This window comes from Neoarthrinium moseri, assembly GCF_022829205.1.
Source record: "Neoarthrinium moseri strain CBS 164.80 chromosome Unknown scaffold56_Wmoseri_CBS_16480, whole genome shotgun sequence".
Lineage (NCBI taxonomy): Eukaryota > Fungi > Ascomycota > Sordariomycetes > Amphisphaeriales > Apiosporaceae > Neoarthrinium > Neoarthrinium moseri.
Genome location: NW_026055170.1, coordinates 117,075 through 136,335, shown reverse-complemented (window position 1 = coordinate 136,335; position 19,261 = coordinate 117,075). Strand labels below are relative to the sequence as shown.

The following is a 19,261-nucleotide window of genomic DNA, read 5'->3' as shown; positions in this document are numbered from 1 at the left end:
CACATCCTGAACGCTGTTCACCCCTAAAGGGCGGCGAGTTCGAGTTCCGAGGTCATGTTCATAATTGCGGGCTAAGAAAAATACGGAGTGAAAGCCTCTCTTTTCCCTTATGACACATGTGCTACATGGCCATTATGACTTATTCGTTGCTCATGCCTGCTTGGTACAAATCAGAAGACGCCCTTGTGGCCAGCCCCGAGCAAGATAGAGCAACGGATGTGGCATTTGGCGTGCTTGAAAGGGTCTACAGTTACGTCACACGGTGAGTATGAGGGAAAGGAAAGCAGAGGCTGGGAGGCAGGACTCGGGGTCTTTGGGGTGAGATGTTGGCCATCATAATTCCAGCTGCAGCGGTAAATAAACCAGACGATAAAGCGAGTGTCTTGTGCTATGCAGCGCGCACCTGGTTGGCCAAGTCCTGGAATTCGCCCGTCCACCATGGGAGTTCCTGATCGTTGAGGATGCTGACGGTGCGGGCCAGGGGGGACGGGGGGACGGGGGGGACGCGGAGCTTCAGATGGTGGTCCGATGCAGGGCGGGAGTAGTTGTACATTGTCTCCAGGTCGTGGACCAGATCTGACGGGCTGATGTCGGCCACGTCGCCGGCGTGCTTGTGTGGTTTGGAGTCGAGGTTGGAGGCTGCGAGCATCTCGGGGCTTGATACAACTGGGTTGGTTCCAGCAGGTGGGCCATCCCGGACTTAGGTCCCGTCGCCGTCCGGACTCTGCTGCATCGTGTGGACTGGCCCGCAACGGCGACGGCTAAGGTCGATTGAGGCATCCGGACTGTGCTGGCTCGGGCCCGCATCGCGTGAAGTAGCCGAAACGGACGGGACAGCCATGGCAGTGGTAGTGATAGCAGCGAGGACGGGCGGCGTGAAGCGCTTCTTTCAAGGACGCACGACCCGCGCCCGCCCTGGGAGTGCTGCTCACGCCTGGCGAGAACCAGTGGACAGAAGACCAAAAGCAGCAATAAATAAATTAAACGTGTGGAAACATTTCAAACAAGATAAACAAGGTGGGTTTTAACTCGAAACGCTTTTTAACGAGACTAAGCGATCTCTAAACCATGATACAGGTAAAGAGCGGGTCAAACTGAATCGACACCGCAAACGCAAGGTGGGCTACGAGAGTTGCAATTCGCACTACGGTTGGCTGAGATTTAAATACACCACAAGGCACCTTTCAGAGAGACGGAGACGGACACTGGAAGAGATCGCCCAGGATGGAGTACTCATACACAGAGGCCAACGATGGCTGCCCGCTCGCCTTCCAGACTTCGGTGCCCCTCGGCCCCGCAACCTCAGCCACCCCGCCCGGCGCCGGCGGCGCTCTCATCCTCCTGATCCACGGCTTCTCGGGATCCTCTGAGTACTTTCAGCGAAACACCGCGGCGCTCGCGGGCTCAGGCGCCTGGGTCGTCGCCGTCGACCTGCGTGGGCACGGCCAGTCCGGCCGGCCGGCCGGCGGGTACCACGTGGCACGGCTGGCGGCCGACCTGCGGGACCTGCTCGCCCATCTGCGCACCTTCTTGTCCCCGGACGCGGCAGTCGTCCCCGTGGGGTGCTCCATTGGCGCCGCCATCCTCTGGACGTACGTGGAGCTGTTCGGGGACGCCGACTTTGGCGGCATGGTGTTCGTGGACCAGGCGCCGCTGCAGGACCGGTCGCCGTTCGCCGGCGGCTGGGACGCGTCGCGGGCGCACCGGGGCTGCTTCGACGAGGCGTCCATGCTCGCGGCGCAGCGGGCCTGGACCGAGACACCCGAGGCGGCGTACGCGGGGCTCGTGGCCGACTGCCTCGGGTACCGGTATGCGCCCGCGGCCGGGGACGACGTGAGCGAGGCGCACCGTCGCGCGGACGAGGCCTTCTTCACGGCCATCAGCCGCAAGTGCGACCCGGTGTGGCTGGCGAGGCTGCTGGCCGACCACACGCGGTACGACCACCGCGAGGCATGCGAGAGCATCCGCGTGCCCGTGCTGATGATGGCGGGCAAGCGCACGGGCTGCTTCCCCCTGGAGGGGATGAAGGAGACGACCGAGAGGGTCCTGAAGGGTCGGAGAGACAGGGGCGAGGGAGAGGAGGCGGCGGTAGCCAGATGGATGGAGTTCGAGAGCGGGCACTGGTTGTTCTGGGAGGAGCCTGAGAGGTTCAACATGGAGATCCTGGGGTTCGTCAAGGAGTGTGTCTCGGCAGGGGGGAAATAGACAGCATTATAAAATCAAGAAGCGGCGATCCAGAGTTGGGATGTCATGGAAGAATCAGTTCCGAAATGGTCTATTCGCGGGAGATGTAGACTCCCCCAAACCCTTTGTTTCAGCCGGGTGCTCTATAGCGAGGGTGTCGATTTGGGAGGTGCTTACATATAACCAATATAGCCCGTATCCTGTTAAATAAGTAAAGTCCCAGGGGGAGATGCTTCGCCAAGTTGGCCAACATACTAAACAGACATGGGTTTAAAAGGTAAAAAGGCACCAATGCTATGATACAATTATGTATTTCTACATGGCCACAGGCGCCGCTTTCGGCGCCTGGTGCTCTTACATCTAATTTAGCATATACATGTACACAAATCCCCCGCTCGCCCTCTTTTGTGAAGCGACTGGCTTCTCAAGCCGAACCCTTGAAGTAGTGCTTTTCCCTGCTAGGCGGGACGGACAAGGGGCCGTGCTGGAGGTCTCTCTTGGCGAGCTCCTCCTCGATGATCTTGTACTGGCCCACGGCCTTTGCCTTGTCGGCCCTGGTCACGCGCTTCGGCGAGAAGGCAAGGTTGGGCAGGCTGACGAGGTCCTGCTTGGTCTTTTGGATATCTTGGGATAGGGTCTTGGCCTTGGGCGGCGTCTTGACGGCGGCCAAGAGACCGGCGACGGTGTGGATGTCGGAGAGCTTGTGGTCTGGAATGAGCTGGCCCGTCAGCTGGAAGACACGCTTGGTGACCTGGATGCCCAATTAGTATGCAGGAAGAATCGGGTGGGAGGGGAAGGCTTGGCGTACGGCGAACTTGATGCGCGGATCGGCCAAGGGGATGCGTCTCCAGCTGCTGTCCCACTTCTCCAGGTAAGCAGCAGCTTCCTTGGTCGAGGGCATTGGGACGGCCGAGTCGGTCTCGGCGGCTTCCGTATCCGCAGTCAAGCCTCGAGCGACCGACTGGAAATCGCCAGCGATGACGGCGGCACCGTCCTGGCCGAGCTGTACATCCTGGGCAAGCACGCTTTCCAGTTCAACGTCGGTCCCGATGGGCCACGAGCCCACCAGGTCGCCCTCGCGGCCCACCATCCTCAGGGCGGTGGCCTCGACCACAGCCCGGCGCACGGCCGTCTCCAGAACATCCGGGTGCTGGACCTTCCTCCTGGCCCTGAAGCTGGCAAAGTCGCTTCCCTCGGCGCGGTTCTCAGGGCGGTCCCACCAGTTCTCCAGGCCACCGACCGAGGCCAAGCCGTCCGAGGTCTCGGCGGGGGTGTAGGACGGGTCGGAGACTGCGTCGGGGCGCTCGGCGGGATGTCGGTTGGGGGGCAGGCGGTAAGGGATGGCATCGGTCCAGCCAGCCTCCTCTTCCAGGAGCTCTGCCTCCTCGAGGGCGGCGAGCTGGTCCTCGGGGGCTGACACGCCTGGCTCGGGCTGATCGGCGAGGGAGGCGGGGAGGGACCCGGGCTTTACGGAGTAGAATCGCACCTGCCGTGCCACTGTGGCAGCTAGTCTGGTCGTTGCCGCGGTGCGGGAGGCTGTGGGAAGAGGAGCTCCGGCCGAGGTCGAGGCAGCAGCGCTCTGAGCGCGGGACAGAGATGCAACGGGGCATCGCGACGAGGGGGCGAGCCAGCCTGCAGGCTTCCTTAAGCGCGCTATCCTCCGCATGTTGGTCTGGTGCGCCCGAGAAAAGGGTTCCTGGGCTGCAATGGGTCGGTTCGTCGTCGTTGTCGTAGGGGGTGTTCGCGTCTAGCTCGAGACGAGATGAGTGCAAGGGACGTGAACTTTTTCGCCGGGCCCGGATCGCGGGCTCCACCTCCCACCATCCACCGTGCACCGTGCACCGTGTTTGCCCGCCGGCCTTGCGCTGTGGCTGACGGACCCTGGAGCTCTGGAGCCCAGCCACTGACCTGGCCAGCCAACTAACAAGGCGCTGAAGTACCTCATCAGGTACTGACTATGGTAGATAGCCAACGCCGGCGCCTCAATTGGGCACATGCCGGTTGGGGAGGTACATCGCGCATGCTTGCAGCAGCTGGCCCCTGGGTCTCTGCGGATGTGGCGGTGCATCAGCGACAGCTTCCCGTTCGTATCGATCAACTAATCGTGTCGCATCGTTCCTCGTTGCTCTTTGATAAGTATTGGATAGACTGCAGTGCTGTGACTTCACAATACGGTGCCAGCACCCGCGGGAGACAGACCGACTATTCATCGGATGCTAGAGTCTAGTTCGTCGTCCTATGCATTGATACCATACCCGGCGACTAGCTGCTAGACAGCCTCTCCTCGTCTCCCTCCGTCTCTGCCATCACGCCCGCCCCCCCACATGATCCTGTCATGATGCGCCTCAACATCTTCCTGCTGCTCTTCGGAGCCCTGGTGGCTCTCGCAGCTGCAGAATGTACGTGCTCCCAACGCATCCACCGCTTACACTCGTCATCGCGGGCCCCTTCATACTTCGCTTGATGTATCGTCGTCTGGAGAAGCAACAGACTTGGACGAACACGATGCTCATCGCTCTCTATACAGCCGCCCCGACCTTCTGCAAATGCACATGCTTCACCAACAGCACCATCGTGCGCCTGGGGCCCAAGGACTCCAACGGCGCCGACCCGGCCCCCACGCCGCCTTCGCCGAACAACAACAACAACAATTTCTTCCGCTCGCTGAATCCCTTCACCACCTCGCCACCCCCCGCCAACGCCCTCGCTCGGCGCGCCGCCTCGAGCTCGTGCGCCCAGTGCACCCGCGCCTTCTGCCTCGGCTACAACCTGCCCATCTGCAAGGACGCCCAGGAGAAGGACGTCGTGACCATGTGCTTCCAGCGCGACAGCCGCAAGGACATGATCATCGTCTGGGGCTTCATCGTCGGTACCCTGGGCCTGCTCGGCTGGGCCGCCGTCAAGAGGTTCGTCGAGTTCCGCGAGAGCAAGAAGATCGGCGCCGGCGGTGGCATCGGCCTGCCCACCGGGCGGGCGGGGCAGGAGGACAGAGGGGCCTATGCACCCGTGGGGGTTTCGCGGTGAAGCACAGGACGAAATCGCAGTCTTTGGGTACACAACCCTGGCCTGGGGAAGGAATGGAGTTCCGGTTCGATTTATACATGTTTGCACACAACCATCACATATCCGGAAAATGCGCCGTCGGGCGACATGGGACGTAGGGGGGACATAGTCCAGTCTGGGATGCAGACATCTTCATTCCGCCCAGAATGCAATCTAAAAGACATGAACGCCATGATCGTTGTGCCTCCTCCCGACTACCGTCAGTTCCCATCTCGTCAGAACTAATCATTACTTTTGTCTCTTGTTGGTATCTCCCCGCGCTCGCCCCTTTTTCTTTTATCCTGGCTCCGATCATACACCCCAGACAAGGGGGGTTTATTCCTCCTCCAAGATCGTGACCTGGCCGTTGCCGTTGGCATGGCCGTTGGGTCCGTTCTTCTCCCGGCGGGCGCGCACTGCCGAAGCCAGGTCCTCCAGCACGGTCACTGTCGACTGCCAGTCGATGCAGGCATCCGTGATACTGACGCCCTTCTTCAGACCCGCTGGCCCCTCGGCCGGGACCTTTTGGTTGCCCTCGTTGATGTTGGACTCGATCATGACACCGATAATGGCCTTCTCTCCCTCCCTGAGCTGGTCGCCAATGACCTTGGCCACCTTGGGCTGGTTGCGGTGGTCCTTGTTCGAGTTGCCTGGAGCCGTCATTCGTCAGTCTGCCTGCATGAAAATTGACTCTGGCCAGAAAATTGACTCTGGCCAGAGGCCGTAACTTACCGTGAGAGCAGTCGACCATGATGGCCTGCTTCTGGCCCTTCTTGATCAAGGTCTCCTTGGCCGCCTTGACGTTCTCGGCGTCGTAGTTGGTGCCCTTGGTACCACCTCGGAGGATGACGAAACCGTGCTCGTTGCCCTTTGTGCGCGTAATGGCAGCCAGACCCTCCTTTGTCACACCCATGAAGTGGTGCTTAGCGGCCGCGGCGCCAATGGCATCGATGGCCACGCCCAAGCTGCCGTCGGTGCCGTTCTTGAAACCGATGGGGAAAGACAGACCGCTGGCCAGCTCTCGGTGCAGCTGCGACTCGGTCGTGCGGGCGCCGATGGCACCTACCGAGATCAGGTCGGCCAGGAACTGGGGGCTGATGGTGTCCAGCATCTCGCTGGCGATGGGCATGCCGCTGGAGGTGAGGTCGCAGAACATTTGCCGCGAGATGCGGAGGCCCTTGTTGATCTTGTAAGTCTCGTCGATATCGGGGTCGTTGATCAAACCCTTCCAGCCAACGGTCGTGCGCGGCTTCTCGAGGTAGGCACGCATGACGATGCAGAGGTCACCCTTGAGCTTCTCCGAGAGCTCGCGAAGCAGCGTGCAGTACTCGTGAGCCATGGCAGGGTCATGGATGGAGCAAGGGCCGACGACGACCAGCAGGCGGTCGTCCTGGCCCATGACAATGGCGGCAGCTTCCCGGCGCCCTTTCAACACAGTCTGCAGTGCAGTCTCGGTCATAGGAATCTCCGAGATCAGAAGGGCGGGTGGGATCAGGGGATCCTGACCCAGGACTGATGCGTCGTCAGCAAACATGGTTCTTTTCTCAGAACTAGAAGTGAGAGGTGGAATCGCAATGCAAAAGCAAAAGAGTAAAAACCATGTATAGAGTAGCCAACTGCTTAATGGGTAAAAGGTCCACGACGGCGCATCGAACGTATACTCGCTAGTATGCGCGGGAACGTCGAGGGAAAGCCAGAGCTTGGGGAGTAAGTCGGCTCAAGCGAGGACGCAGAAGGTAATGCAAGATGAGATCTCTCTAGGGTTCGGGCGGTCTATACGTACTTCTGGTATCGTCCACTTGGATGGCTGCCATGTCGACTCCCGGCACTGGTGGTTTATGTGACGCAAGAACGGGTCTGGAAGAGCTGTCAAAGCTGCCAGGAAACAATCCGCTGGCGGGTGTCGAGCTGAATTACAAGCGATCTCTCGAAGCGAGAACGAGTCGCTGTGTGCTGTGTGCTGTGTGCTGTGTGTGTGTACGGACGGGGAAGACGGGTGCAACGGATAGTCGCCTGCTTTAATGTTGTACGCCGCAGACGAAGACAAGTCGTCAGAGAAGTCGCAAGGGCTGGTGAATGCAGCAGAAGTGGAAGTGGGAGAAGAGATGTAAGACGGCGACAAGGTATATGCAGTCGTCGGTGAGAAGGCGTTCGAGGTCTGGCGATATGACTCAGATGAGCTCAGTGCCCAGAAAAAAAAAAGTGTGGAGGGCGGGATTCCGTCGACTTTTGGTCCAAGTGGTATGATGTAAGATCTGCTACTCCGTACAGCAGCGCCAATTCGACTCTGGGGGTGCCAATTGACTCTAAAATTCACAGTGATGTGTCTGACGTCCGTGTCTTGTCAACTGTGATTTGGTTTTCACGAAGTAGACAGCAGTCGTCTGGTGCCAATGGGAAAATCGGAATCGTGGTCTCGCCGCCGTCTTCGCAAGCGTCATGCGGTCGAGCGTGGACCCTAGAAAAAAAATCCCACCCCTCCCCCTCCTCGGGTACATCCAATGCAGTGGACATGGATGGATGGATGCATCCATGATGCTGTGCTATGCTACCTCCGTCCCGGGTCATTCTGCCCAAAGTGCCCAAGGTGCGGATAGTCAGAGCAATAGAGGCTTTGGTGCCTTTTTGCCGTGTACCTTGGGTACCTGGGAGCCTCCTGGATCTCAAACAACCCTCTGTCAAGATGTACACACGTAGGCATTCTGGCGCTGGCCGAATGAGTAGCCAATTGCACCTACGGAGGGGCAGAGGGGGGTCCGAGGGGTCGATGGAGGGGCAATCAACCTGGGCTGCGTCTCGAAGAGTCCAGCCAGCCAGTGCTAGGCCCTGTGTCCCTGGAGACCTGGGGACAGACATCGAAAGATTCAAAAATCTTCTCTGGTGGAACGACCGCTAGCGCTTGTCGACCCATAGCAAGTGGTCATCCTTTGCACCAGTCCCTCCCATTCGTCGAGGCATGTCACCGTGTTCAGTACACAAGTCACCTCTCGCGATACGGGCTATCTCACCGCCTGGCCCTGCATTACGGAGCGGACGGGAACGTGCCGGTAATCGGAGGTGTAGGTCCCTTGGCGGATTGGGTCCTCGCTTCGGGTTTTCGTCGGCTGCCAACTGGTGGTGAGTATTCCGTGACGGTGCAAAGAGGCGTGCCAAAGACTCGTGGAATCAACAACGACAAGAAAAGATGGAAAACTAGCAATGCTCAAGCTATCTTTCATAAGCCAGGGGTTCGAGATCTTATCATGCACCTTCCCGTAGCCAGATCTGCCAAGTCCGGGGAAGTCGAACCCACCCGGGAATGTTTTTATCCCTCGGGTCTGATCCGCCAATGACGACGAGCGGGAACAGCGTCCAGGTCCAGGGAGAGCTGTTCATCGTCGCTTAGGTTCGGTGCCCGTTGCCGCCGTCATGGAACAGCAGCTCGTTCGGATCGTCCGTCCAGTCTCCCCGGATCTGGTCGAATTGTGTCTGTGGGGACTTCCCACATCGCTTGAGACCGACATAGCTGAGGCTAAATGTCCAATTTGTGGAAGAATATACAGCGGAGGCTCCCTGTCCGATTTTGATGTCTGCAGCCTATTTCAACCTGGAATCCGCAAACACTGTGAAATGGCATTCCCTTCTGTGTCTTGGCGGCTTGTTGTGGCCGATTGGAAACTAATATGTCTTACACTTTCATGAGGAAACTGAGGAGCCTTGGCCTCGGGGCCTTCGGGTTGCTCTTGCTATCAAACTGCTCCCATGCTTTGCCTACCGACGTGACAGCCCTTGAGGAGAGGCAGGATGACTCTCACTGGGTTGCTACATGGACTTCGATGCCGCAGTTGGTAGAGCAGAGTAACCTGCCCCCGTCGCCTTTCGTATGTCATGACCATTGTGGACGACGTAGTGGTGAAGTTATTCTGACCAAGCCACCAGCAAGGGGCCTCGATGTTCAAGGACGCGACTCTGCGACAGACGCTACATCTCTCCATTGGCGCCGAGAAGATCCGCTTCCAGATCTCCAACACCTTCGGCGGTAGTGACCTCCCTATCACGGCTGCGTCGATCGCGCTCCCTACCGGCGGAAAGGCGGGAGTGAATGGCATCGACACGACGAGCCTGGTCGGACTTACATTCAATGGCTCCAGTTCTGCGACGATTCCAAGGGGTCAAGTTGCGTACACAGACCCAGTCAATTTCAAAGTCGAAGCGCAATCCATGATCACCATCAACCTGTACTTTCAAGCTGGGCAGTCCGGAAGCAGCATCACCGGCCATCCCGGCAGCCGAACGACGTCGTGGATGCAGCAGGGAAACCACGTCAATGCGTCGACGGTAACGGGAGCCAGCACGGCACACTGGTACTTTGTCAGTGTTGTTGAGGCATGGGCACCCAGAACGTCCTCCGCACTCGTGATTCTAGGCGATAGTATAACAGACGGTCGTGGGAGCACAGACAACGCGAACAACCGGTATGTGACCACCTTTGCCCTATCCCATCGCGACTGAACTGACCAGCACTATCCAGTTGGCCTGATCTCGTACTGGCAAAGATGCAGAAGTCGGGACTGACCAACATTGGCGTCAACAACCAAGCAGCCGGGGGAAACACGGTGCTGACGGGCGGCCTCGGCCCACCTCTGATGCAGCGGTACAAGCGTGACCTCCTGTCGACGGCGGGCGTCAAGTACGTCCTCATATTCGAAGGCGTGAATGACATCGGAGGCGGCTCTACGGACTCGGGCACGCAGACGCGCATCGGTGACCAACTGATCTCGAGTTTCAAGCAGATCGCTGCTGATGCGCACAAGGCAGGCATCCAGGTGTTTGGTGCTACAATAACGCCGTTTGGCGGCAGCGGCCAGAGCTACAGCAACCCGACGAGAGATGCGACGAGGCAGCGGGTGAACAAGTGGATCCTGAGCGGCGGGGATGGGAGCTTCGATGCGACGGTGGACTTTGCGAAGATACTGGCAAGTAGCAGCAATGCGGCCAACCTGGCAAGCCAGTACGATGGTGGCGACCACCTGCACCCGAACCCGGCCGGCTACCAAGCCATTGCGGACGCGTTTCCGTTGGATATCTTCAAGAAGGGCAACGGAACGGTATAGATGGCAGCGATAGGGAAGGAAGGGACTGACCGCGTGTATCAATCTGTTTTCCGTACCTGCCTGCCGGTAGTGAAGCACGGTTGGCGCCGTGCATTCCCAAAACAGAGCGCAGATACCTATATAGTGGCTAGAAAGAAGTTCAAACAAAGTAGAACCTGCACATACATGTCTATCATACCCCCGAGACATGACTCTTCAGTGCCGGTCAGCTTCCATATCTACATGTTAGATATAGCCGGTCAAAGGCTGCAATCACGCCTGCACATCAAAGCATTTAATGCATTAGGCCAGCGGGGGAGAGCAAATGGAACGAACGAACGAACCACCGTGAAATACCAAAACCAACGCTATTGCCGGCTTTGGGCCTAAATGACCGAAAAAAGATAATCGCCCGACGTGAGACTCGAACTCACAGCCTTGGGATGGACTTGAACATTTCACAGGAGACCAGAGAGGCAACCAGGCGTAAAAGTCCCACGCTCTGACCAATTGAGCTAGCCGGGCCAGGTCGTGTGTTGTTGAATGGCCGGAGTTTATTGCCGCTCATTCGACATGAGCAGACGAGCGTGGGTGAGCGGGACGTCTGTGCCGAGGAATTCCCACGCTGGTTTTGCGCGAATAAGACGGAATCGGGGGCCAGGCAAAAGCGTGCGAACAGGAATGAGAGATGTGGAGATTCTGCCCGGCTTGGAACCTGTGGCTATGTTGGTTGGGTCAGAGTCAATGGAAGGAGATTTGGAAGGAATTGTGATGACAAAGATCCTGGCGGATGAAGTGAGGTGGCCCTCAGCTGGCACCAGGTGGTTCTCTCTAATCTTGTATATTTCTGATCACGAAATACTTCTGGAGTCCAGGTTTCACTTCACTGATTTGCGACGCACAATAGCTAGCTCCTAGCCCGCGCTCGCGGAGAGTACATCTAGGCTGCGTAGTGATATCTGGCGAGCTATGCAAATACTGGTGTTCCGCCTTGGAAGTAAAGGATAGCGATGTAACCACAACTTTGAGTTATGAATCATGTTAGGATATAATCAAGAGACGTACGTTTTTTCTTCTTTTTCTTTTGGATTACAAACCAGCCCCTCTCAGTTGGGCAGTGCTACAGCCAAGGCCGTAGTAGGGTAGATCAAGAAACTAAATTATCGTGGTGTCCATCTCAAGACTTACAACTTCATCGCCCTTATACGCAGGGCATGGGTGGTTTAATAGACGACATCTTATTCGTAGCTATAATCCAGCAGGAGGTCTACACCCGCTATGTCACGTTCCGTTAAACGACCATCTTCTGCGGCGAGCTGGAATTTTTCGCGTAGACTTCTGAGATCTCATAGTTGACTCGGCCACAATGATTACCAAGTGTCACATTGAGTTGGGAACTCGGTAGGATGATGAACCTCGTACATGGGGTGCATGTTGGAACATCATGGCTCGTAGACTGTCTTGACTGTCTGTGACGGCTGATCGAGTCCCCGTCTTACATACCGGCATACCTAGGACTAACTAGACTAACTGGGGTACACAGAGCACGCTACGCGCCAACTCATCGAGGTCGCATAGGGAATCGGCGGACTCCTGTGGCCCCCACCAAGCTGGATTTTCCTGCCAAGGCGGCGCCAGTGACACAGAGCGCGGGGGGGAGAGGCCCTGAGTCACTCACCAATAGGTACCTGGGCGCCCTGTAACTTTGGGCCCCTGGGGACTGTAACAGAAACCTAACCGGGTGCCAGACCAGACCGCTGCGCCGTCGACTTTCCCAAACCGGCGCCGACCTGCGCGCGTACAAGGGTACATAGGTAGGAGTAGAAGCACTGCAGTGGGGTGGGGTCCTCGGGGCGTCCAGCGTCCAGCGTCCAGCGTTGCTGCAGGCTGGCATTGCCCCTCTAAAATTTTCGACGGGCCCCATGGATGATTTTCATGTTCATCTTTTCTACTTGGGCCTCCAAACCCCCGTGTGCACGTCCGAGAGCAGACTGTTGCTTCGGCTGTAGACCCTCTGCCTGCTGTCATTTTCTTTCTTTCTTTTTTTGTCGTGTTTCGCCGCTCCTCCAGACCTCCGTGCAAGAGACACTGCCAACACCGCCAAAATGGTCGAGAAGATCTACATCACATACAATGACGTGAGTCCAGTACCCCGCGCTGCCGCCGCAGCTGCTGCCCCGTCGCAATCGTGACCAGACAGACGACAACATTTATGGATGCCAACGAATGGAAAGAGAGAGAAAGAGAGAATATATATATATATATATATACAAGAGAAAAAAGAAGGGGGGGAGGGGAAGAGAAGGCGAGTCTCTGCCAGACAGAGGACAAGACTCGCTTGGGGCCCCATGAACTCACTCCATTTACATACACATTCCAACTTGTGTGTGTGTATGCGCGCGCGCGCGCCTGTGCCCATGACGAGCGGAGGAGACGACCTACTTTGATTTTGACGTTGCGTGCGATTGCGATGGCTTGGCTCTAACACGACCCGTGTCTTGCAGGTGCACAAGCTGTGCCAGGAGTCGGCCGTCAAGATCCTCAGTGATTTCGAGCCCAACCTGATGATCGCCATCGGCGGCGGCGGCTACGTGCCCGCCCGCATCCTGCGCTCCTTCCTCAAGCGCGCCGGCTCGCCCAACATCCCCATCCAGGCCATCGGCCTGTCGCTGTACGAGCAGCTGCCCGAGATGGACCCCAAGAGCGGCACCTCGACCCCGGGCGCCGTCGAGCAGATCGGCCACCGCGTCACCCGCACCCAGTGGCTCGACCTCAGCAGCCTGGGCGGCATGGAGAACCTGGTCGGCAAGCGCATCCTCATCGTCGACGAGGTTGACGACACCCGTACCACGCTCGAGTACGCCGTCAAGGAGCTGGAGAAGGACGTCGAGGCCGTCCGCCAGAAGCTCGGCAGCACCGAGGAGACAAGGTTCGCCATCTTCGTCCTGCACAACAAGGACAAGCCGAAGAAGGGCACCCTGCCCAGCTCCATCATGACCGAGCACAACTACCACGCCTCGAGGACGGTCGACGACGTGTGGATCTGCTATCCCTGGGAGGCCCTCGACATTGAGGAGCACGACGAGCTGGCCAGGAAGCAGACCAACACCTCCGGGAGCGCAAACTAGAATCTCCTGGCCACAAAGAAAAAAAGAAACGAGAACGAAAAAAAGGTGAAATAAAAGGGCAAGGTAGAGTGAACGCGGCAACGGTAGACGAATTCCGGTAATAGACTCCATCAGTACCTAATTCTTTCGCCCATGACCTATCTTGTGCCCACATGCTGTATACAGTGTAAGTTAAGTAGGTAAACTTGGAGACGACTATTGCGTGAGGAGCAATCCCAAGACTTCACCCGGGTGACCAATGGGCCCAGGCGCGTGCTTGAACAGTGGGCAGTTCTTGAAAGGGGTTGGGAGGGACTTGCTACCACCGGCGTACATCTGGACCACAGCCCCCAGAGTTCTGGCTACGGTACGATCGGAGGTATAATGGTGAGGTAGCAGAGGTCACTGGTGGAAGAATCGTCCAACACAAGTGACTGAGCTCTGTGGCATGAGCTGAACCGCATTACCTTTCCCAACCTAGTGATATATCCTACATGATTGAAAACCCCGGGCGGCACAATGACTCTCCAGACACTCAACACCAACACTGTATTCCACATAGAGTATTCAAAGTGTCTAGGTATCTAGTCACGAAGACTTACCTAAGGAAGCTTCTCCATGCGACTGACCGGGATAAGTACCAGGATGTCGCTCAACTTTACAATGTAGCTAATATATTCACGAGATGCAGAGCTTCTACGACGCATAGTCTCTATCAGGAGAACGCGCCGCCAATTCCCTTGCACGTGCGGTTTCCAATAATCTGACGGAGGCCTGTCTTTCGGTGTCATCCGCATCCAGCAAGCCCGCTTCCACAGCCACAACATGCTCCAGAATCTCGACCGCCTCTTTAATCTTGCCTCCTTCAACGTATGCACTTCCCAGCCAATATAATGTCAACAGTCGACTGGAATCATCAGCATCCATAAAGTCCGCTTCTAGAGCCACGACGTGCTCTAGAATTTCGATTGCCTTTGTAATCTGCCCTCCTCCGAGGTAGGCCCTTCCAAGCTCATACTGCGCCAACAGTCGGTTGGGATCATCCAAGGCCAGCGTCCGACTGATGATTCCGACGACGTATTCCAACAGAGCTATCGCCTCGCCGACTCGGCTGGTCTCGAGATATGCACGTGCCAGCATGTATTGCGATGCTAGACGCTGGCGACTGTTCTCTTCCAGCGTCCGACCGGTCACCTTCACCACGTGTTCGAGAATTTCTATCGCCTCCGTCTCCTGCCCGTTGTCGAGATAGGCCGAGGCGAGTTCATGTTCTGAATCTAATCTCAGAAGGTCTTCTTCGCCAAAGGTCACTCTGCAGACTTCTACCAAGGGCTTCAATATCGCCATTCCTTTTCTACTCCTTCTGCTGTTCGTGTATGCGCCGGCAAGGTCTTTCTTGGCTTGTACCAGCTTCCGGTCGGTTTCAGGGAGGTACCTAGCTCTGTACCCGTGGATTATCAGATAATACTTCAAAGCTTCCGCAACTCGCCGGTCCTCATGCAACGCCCCTGCGACTAGACCAAGAAGGAGAAACTTCTGTTCGATTTCAACGTCGTGTGTCTCTTGCAATAACCGAATTGCGTGTGGTAAGTATGTTCTCCATAAGCGACGGTGTGCTGGATCATTGCCTGGGAATACTTCGGCCATGTGTAGAATGCTATCGAGCTTCATCCGCTGCAGTTGATGCTCTTCTCTATTCCACATCTTCGAGGCGATATGCACCAGCCTGTGCATATCGTAAGTAGTTCCATCGTCACGGCTGACAAGGAACGCATAGCCGCATAAGGTACCAATAGAGCTTTCCATTTCCACAGCCGCTTGTTTCTGGGGAAGCAGTGATCGAGGGATCGCCCTTGGCTCAATGAGGGATATGAATGAAAGGAGGTCAGCTGCGCCAGAATCAACGTCTCGGATTCGGTCAAAAGACACCAGCCACGTTGCCGCCACAGCATTCTGTCCGCCTCGGTATCTCGTGCTATCGTGGAATTCTCTGCTCAAAAGTCTTACGGCGTCGTCCTCGGTCCCTCTCACCAGCTCAAGATATCTCTTGATAGATACTTGAGGGTTGCGGTTGAGATATGCTGCCGCTTGTGCGATAGCCAGAGGCAGATGGGTGAGTTCTTGCAAAAGATCTCGAGTGGCCTCTGCGTCTCGAAGGCTGTCCTTCTGCATTACCGATTTGGCCAAAAAGTCGCCTGCTTCTTTCTGGTCCATCTCCTCCACGGCTATAATGTCACTACCCGCGACTGCCAAAGCTACATCCCGAGATCGTGTTGTGAACAAGATTGGACAATCTTCGCTCTCAGGTAAATAACGAATTATACCACCCTCTGAGCTCGGCGATCCGTTCAAAACGTCCATGTCATCGGCGTTATCCAAAATCAGGAACCACTTGCCTGCGCGACCAGACTCTAGGTACTGTCGCACCTTAGCGCTGGTGTCCTCGTCCTTCTTGGTTCGAATTCCTAGCCGCCTTGCAACCTCAGTGTATGTCTGTTCAAAACTCGATTGACTTAACGCGGGGACCCACAAAATGGATACATTTCCCAAGTTCGCCTTGATCCAGTAAGCAAGTTGCAATGCAATCTGCGTCTTCCCAACTCCACCCAATCCAACAATGGCTACTCTATGGGAAATTTTGCTAACGAAGAACTTGTCTTGGAGTGTCTCTAGAGCTGTAGATCGCCCCACGAAGTTCCTATTCTGCATAAGCGGTATGAGGAATAGCGGCGGACGAGTATTACCTATTATACTGTTAGGGGTTCCAGTTGCAGTCAAATTGTCTGGGAACAAGCTCACTTACGAGCAGAGATGCCCCGGCCACTGTTGGCCAACAAAATATTGCTGCCACCTGGGGCATCTTCTGCACCTGATTGTTTCACAGCATGTGTCTCCTGGGGTAAACTGCTTCGGATGAACTGCCGCAGTACCCCATAAATGCCTCGATATTGTGCATCATCTTTATCCGTACATCTTGCCATCTGCATATGGTTTGCATCAATGCTCTCAACTGTCTCCAAAGGCGGAGGCAGCCCAATTTTGGAGGAGAAATCATCGACAACCTGAAGAGAGACACGTCAGACTCCGGTTCGACAATGAATTCAGTCGAGGCCTACCTTTCCAGAGAGTCCCTTGACACCCGAGAGCCCTTTGGCTTCTTGAAAAGAGTGGACTGCAATACGTTGCTCAAAAGCCAGACGCTGGAATTCTTCTTGGATATTGTCGAGCACTTCGCTATTCACCTCAAGTGCCCTGAGTATGGTCCTGTTAGAGTCTTGCAATGCAGCGCTAGCGAGGTTTGACGCGATCAAGCCCCATCCTGCCGAAGAACTGCCATGATGAGGCGTGCCCAAAAAGACAACAAGGCGTGTTCGTAAACGGCAAGTTACAGAGCGACGTAGTGCCTATCATTATTAGCCAGATTCTAGTAATCTGTACCCCAATGACTACGTACATCCTTGACAATGACACCTCCGAGGCTATGTGCAACGAAAATGATTGGTTCCTTTCACAATCAACAGTTAGTTTCGTCGCGCTCGCGATACGGTATGATGGAGGAGATGAACCGTGTTGTCAATGTCCCTTTCAAGTTTGACCGCTAGGTCACGGCCATGTTGCGATACACTATTCTTGTTGTTGGCATCGAACATCCCTCCGATGACATCGGCATCATAGCCATATGTCCACACTCTTGCGTCTGGGAGGTCGCCGACAAGATAGTCGGAGGGCCAGAAAATCTTTTCGCCTGAGGCGTCATCGCTTTGTTGGTGGGGACGGTTTGTCTTTCCGGTCCGGCGCCTAGGTGTGAAAAATGATCTGAAACCCGACCTCCGCCCTGAAGATGCGAGCTGCTCGTCGTCCTTTGATTGTTTTCGGTCGTCCTCCCATGTTGTCTGCGGATGACCTCGTAGGCCGTGAACTAATATAACACTGAGAGTATGTTAGTAGGTTGGTGACTTCACAGTGACCCTTACCACCATACTTCACTCGATATGCAGCGGTTGCAAACTCGTCGCTAGCCGAGAGCTGCGTGAACCCGATCCGACGTACGTTCGTCATCGCCCGTGCCTTCAGATCTACATTATACGAGGCATCCGAAAGTTCAGTCCCGAGGGCGCGTAACATCGGGCGAAGGTATGCTTAAGGTGAGAGGCCGCACGCGCCAGCCTCGTGCGGCTGAAGTCGCACTCAACAATAAACCCCGCCAGACCGGGGTGAGAAGCATCAACCAATCATCATCTCACGAGAGCTGCACATATAGAGGCCAAGGGTAGGCACTTGCTCCATGCGTGTGACTGTCAATTATAGTTAAGGCAATTATAGTGGGATTCCGAGTGTCATGTGCTCCCAGCTTGGTTCACACCTGGTATTATCGAGTCAAGCAGAATCTCCAGCAATAGACATAGACCAAAAAATCGGGTTGCTATCGTCCAGCCTAAACTCATTAGCAACTATCAAGATCATGCCCCTTACATCATAATCATGGGCTCATCATTCATGGTGCAGTCAAGGACCAATGTTCAGCTGTACCTTTGATCAATGTCATTCGGCGCATTAGAGCCTCATACGTAGAAGCGACCCGCCTGGTGTTCAATTTGAGCTTCTAGGCCTTTCGAGCCGAACCTTCGTGTACGTTCAGCAGTTGCTGGACGTCCTATGTGAGACTCCACTTATATAGTCTCTTGCTACCGATCAAGACCTAGTTAAACTTTAGCCTATTCGTCCCCAACCAGACAACGCGATGATCCACAGGATTTACCGAACTAAGTTACTCGCTTTGAAAGGACAAAAAATGAGAAATCTCTGCAATGCATGACACATGGGTTCAATTAAACAGCAGAATTTCAACAAGCGATTGGTGAGATGGCCGAGTTGGTCCATGGCGTGAGGTTAAGGTCAAAATCTTAGCATCAATTTCCTCATCGGGGTAACCCGGCGTGGGTTCGAATCCCACTCTCATCATCAATATCCTCTTCAGCCTGAAGAGATTCTCTTTTTGCCCCCTGGAGAGTTGTTTTGATTCTTGTTTTTTTTCTCTAGCCTTTCGAATATTCACTTCCCTTCATCTGTCTTATCTTTTACTACATGTATACCCCTTCTGCCTAGTGCATTACACACCGAAAAGGTCGTTGAACTCGTTCTAGAAAGATTCACCATGGAGGTAGAGTCGAACCGATGAATAAGATATACCTCATTAACATAAATACGTTTCGGATAGCCAAATACAGATGAGAGGCCGGTCAGCAGTATGATGTTGCTACTGATTGGCTGATTTGATCTTCACCATTTAACCGATATACTGTAGCTCACAGCAGCTTGTAGTCGCTTTGTGTTGACGTCCATCCCAAAATCCTTGAACTTGAAGTATGAGGATGTATCTGATCACTGTGAACGGTGAGATTTGGCTGATTGACGAGATTGAGTTGGATCCAGACGTTGGTGTATATGATGGTGTCCTACGCTTCGGCACGAATCTGCTGGTTGACAGCAAGCTGGGTTAGACCAGGGTCGAGGGAAGCCTCGAAAAATCTGTCGACAGCAAGAAGATATTCGTAGATACTGTCTCTCACTTCATGGGGAATGCTGAGCAACGTCGGCGTCGGCGTTGGGCTTGGGCTTGCACTCGGAGTCAAAAGACTGAGAGATGCCATTGAGACAGCAACATGGCCCTCCGAAGTGGCCTCCTGTGTGTCGGTGCCCCATTTTTTGATCGGTCTGCCTCGGCGCTTGCCCATGATGATGGTTGCGTGCTGTCGGGCGTCCCTTCGGCGGAGTTCGCTTGTTGCTCAGTCGACCTGGGGCAATGCGAAGGGTGATGAACGAGGAGAAGTTCTGGGAGAGAACTCAACGGGGGGC

The 19,261-nt window shown here is 55.6% G+C and overlaps 9 protein-coding genes across 9 annotated transcripts; 4 read left to right on the top strand and 5 right to left on the bottom strand.

Moving 5' to 3' along the window:
• Nucleotides 1–388: 388 nt before the first annotated feature.
• JN550_010617 (uncharacterized protein) lies at nucleotides 389–649 on the bottom strand (the record flags this gene model as incomplete). Its single annotated transcript, XM_049308891.1, has 1 exon — nucleotides 389–649. The coding sequence occupies one exon, from the start codon at nucleotides 647–649 to the stop codon at nucleotides 389–391; it is 261 nt and encodes an 86-aa protein (XP_049167422.1).
• A 575-nt stretch (nucleotides 650–1,224) lies between these two features.
• On the top strand, nucleotides 1,225–2,205 carry JN550_010616 (uncharacterized protein; the record flags this gene model as incomplete). The annotated part of the gene is made up of 1 exon (XM_049308890.1): nucleotides 1,225–2,205. One exon carries the CDS (start codon nucleotides 1,225–1,227, stop codon nucleotides 2,203–2,205), a length of 981 nt encoding a protein of 326 aa, XP_049167421.1.
• A 403-nt stretch (nucleotides 2,206–2,608) lies between these two features.
• On the bottom strand, nucleotides 2,609–3,850 carry JN550_010615 (uncharacterized protein; the record flags this gene model as incomplete). Its single annotated transcript, XM_049308889.1, has 2 exons — nucleotides 2,609–2,935; nucleotides 2,993–3,850. 2 exons carry the CDS (start codon nucleotides 3,848–3,850, stop codon nucleotides 2,609–2,611), a joined length of 1,185 nt encoding a protein of 394 aa, XP_049167420.1.
• A 672-nt stretch (nucleotides 3,851–4,522) lies between these two features.
• On the top strand, nucleotides 4,523–5,208 carry JN550_010614 (uncharacterized protein; the record flags this gene model as incomplete). The annotated part of the gene is made up of 2 exons (XM_049308888.1): nucleotides 4,523–4,583; nucleotides 4,712–5,208. The coding sequence occupies 2 exons, from the start codon at nucleotides 4,523–4,525 to the stop codon at nucleotides 5,206–5,208; spliced, it is 558 nt and encodes a 185-aa protein (XP_049167419.1).
• Nucleotides 5,209–5,562: 354 nt separating this feature from the next.
• Nucleotides 5,563–6,760, bottom strand: JN550_010613 (uncharacterized protein; the record flags this gene model as incomplete). Its single annotated transcript, XM_049308886.1, has 2 exons — nucleotides 5,563–5,876; nucleotides 5,959–6,760. 2 exons carry the CDS (start codon nucleotides 6,758–6,760, stop codon nucleotides 5,563–5,565), a joined length of 1,116 nt encoding a protein of 371 aa, XP_049167418.1.
• Nucleotides 6,761–8,888: 2,128 nt separating this feature from the next.
• JN550_010612 (uncharacterized protein) lies at nucleotides 8,889–10,319 on the top strand (the record flags this gene model as incomplete). The annotated part of the gene is made up of 3 exons (XM_049308885.1): nucleotides 8,889–9,086; nucleotides 9,145–9,680; nucleotides 9,737–10,319. The coding sequence occupies 3 exons, from the start codon at nucleotides 8,889–8,891 to the stop codon at nucleotides 10,317–10,319; spliced, it is 1,317 nt and encodes a 438-aa protein (XP_049167417.1).
• Nucleotides 10,320–12,403: 2,084 nt separating this feature from the next.
• On the top strand, nucleotides 12,404–13,426 carry JN550_010611 (uncharacterized protein; the record flags this gene model as incomplete). The annotated part of the gene is made up of 2 exons (XM_049308884.1): nucleotides 12,404–12,436; nucleotides 12,803–13,426. The coding sequence occupies 2 exons, from the start codon at nucleotides 12,404–12,406 to the stop codon at nucleotides 13,424–13,426; spliced, it is 657 nt and encodes a 218-aa protein (XP_049167416.1).
• A 675-nt stretch (nucleotides 13,427–14,101) lies between these two features.
• JN550_010610 (uncharacterized protein) lies at nucleotides 14,102–17,530 on the bottom strand (the record flags this gene model as incomplete). Its single annotated transcript, XM_049308883.1, has 7 exons — nucleotides 14,102–15,878; nucleotides 15,936–16,149; nucleotides 16,209–16,467; nucleotides 16,522–16,809; nucleotides 16,860–16,910; nucleotides 16,972–17,324; nucleotides 17,380–17,530. The coding sequence occupies 7 exons, from the start codon at nucleotides 17,528–17,530 to the stop codon at nucleotides 14,102–14,104; spliced, it is 3,093 nt and encodes a 1,030-aa protein (XP_049167415.1).
• Nucleotides 17,531–18,861: 1,331 nt separating this feature from the next.
• On the bottom strand, nucleotides 18,862–19,140 carry JN550_010609 (uncharacterized protein; the record flags this gene model as incomplete). The annotated part of the gene is made up of 1 exon (XM_049308882.1): nucleotides 18,862–19,140. The coding sequence occupies one exon, from the start codon at nucleotides 19,138–19,140 to the stop codon at nucleotides 18,862–18,864; it is 279 nt and encodes a 92-aa protein (XP_049167414.1).
• Between the last annotated feature and the right edge of the window lie 121 nt (nucleotides 19,141–19,261).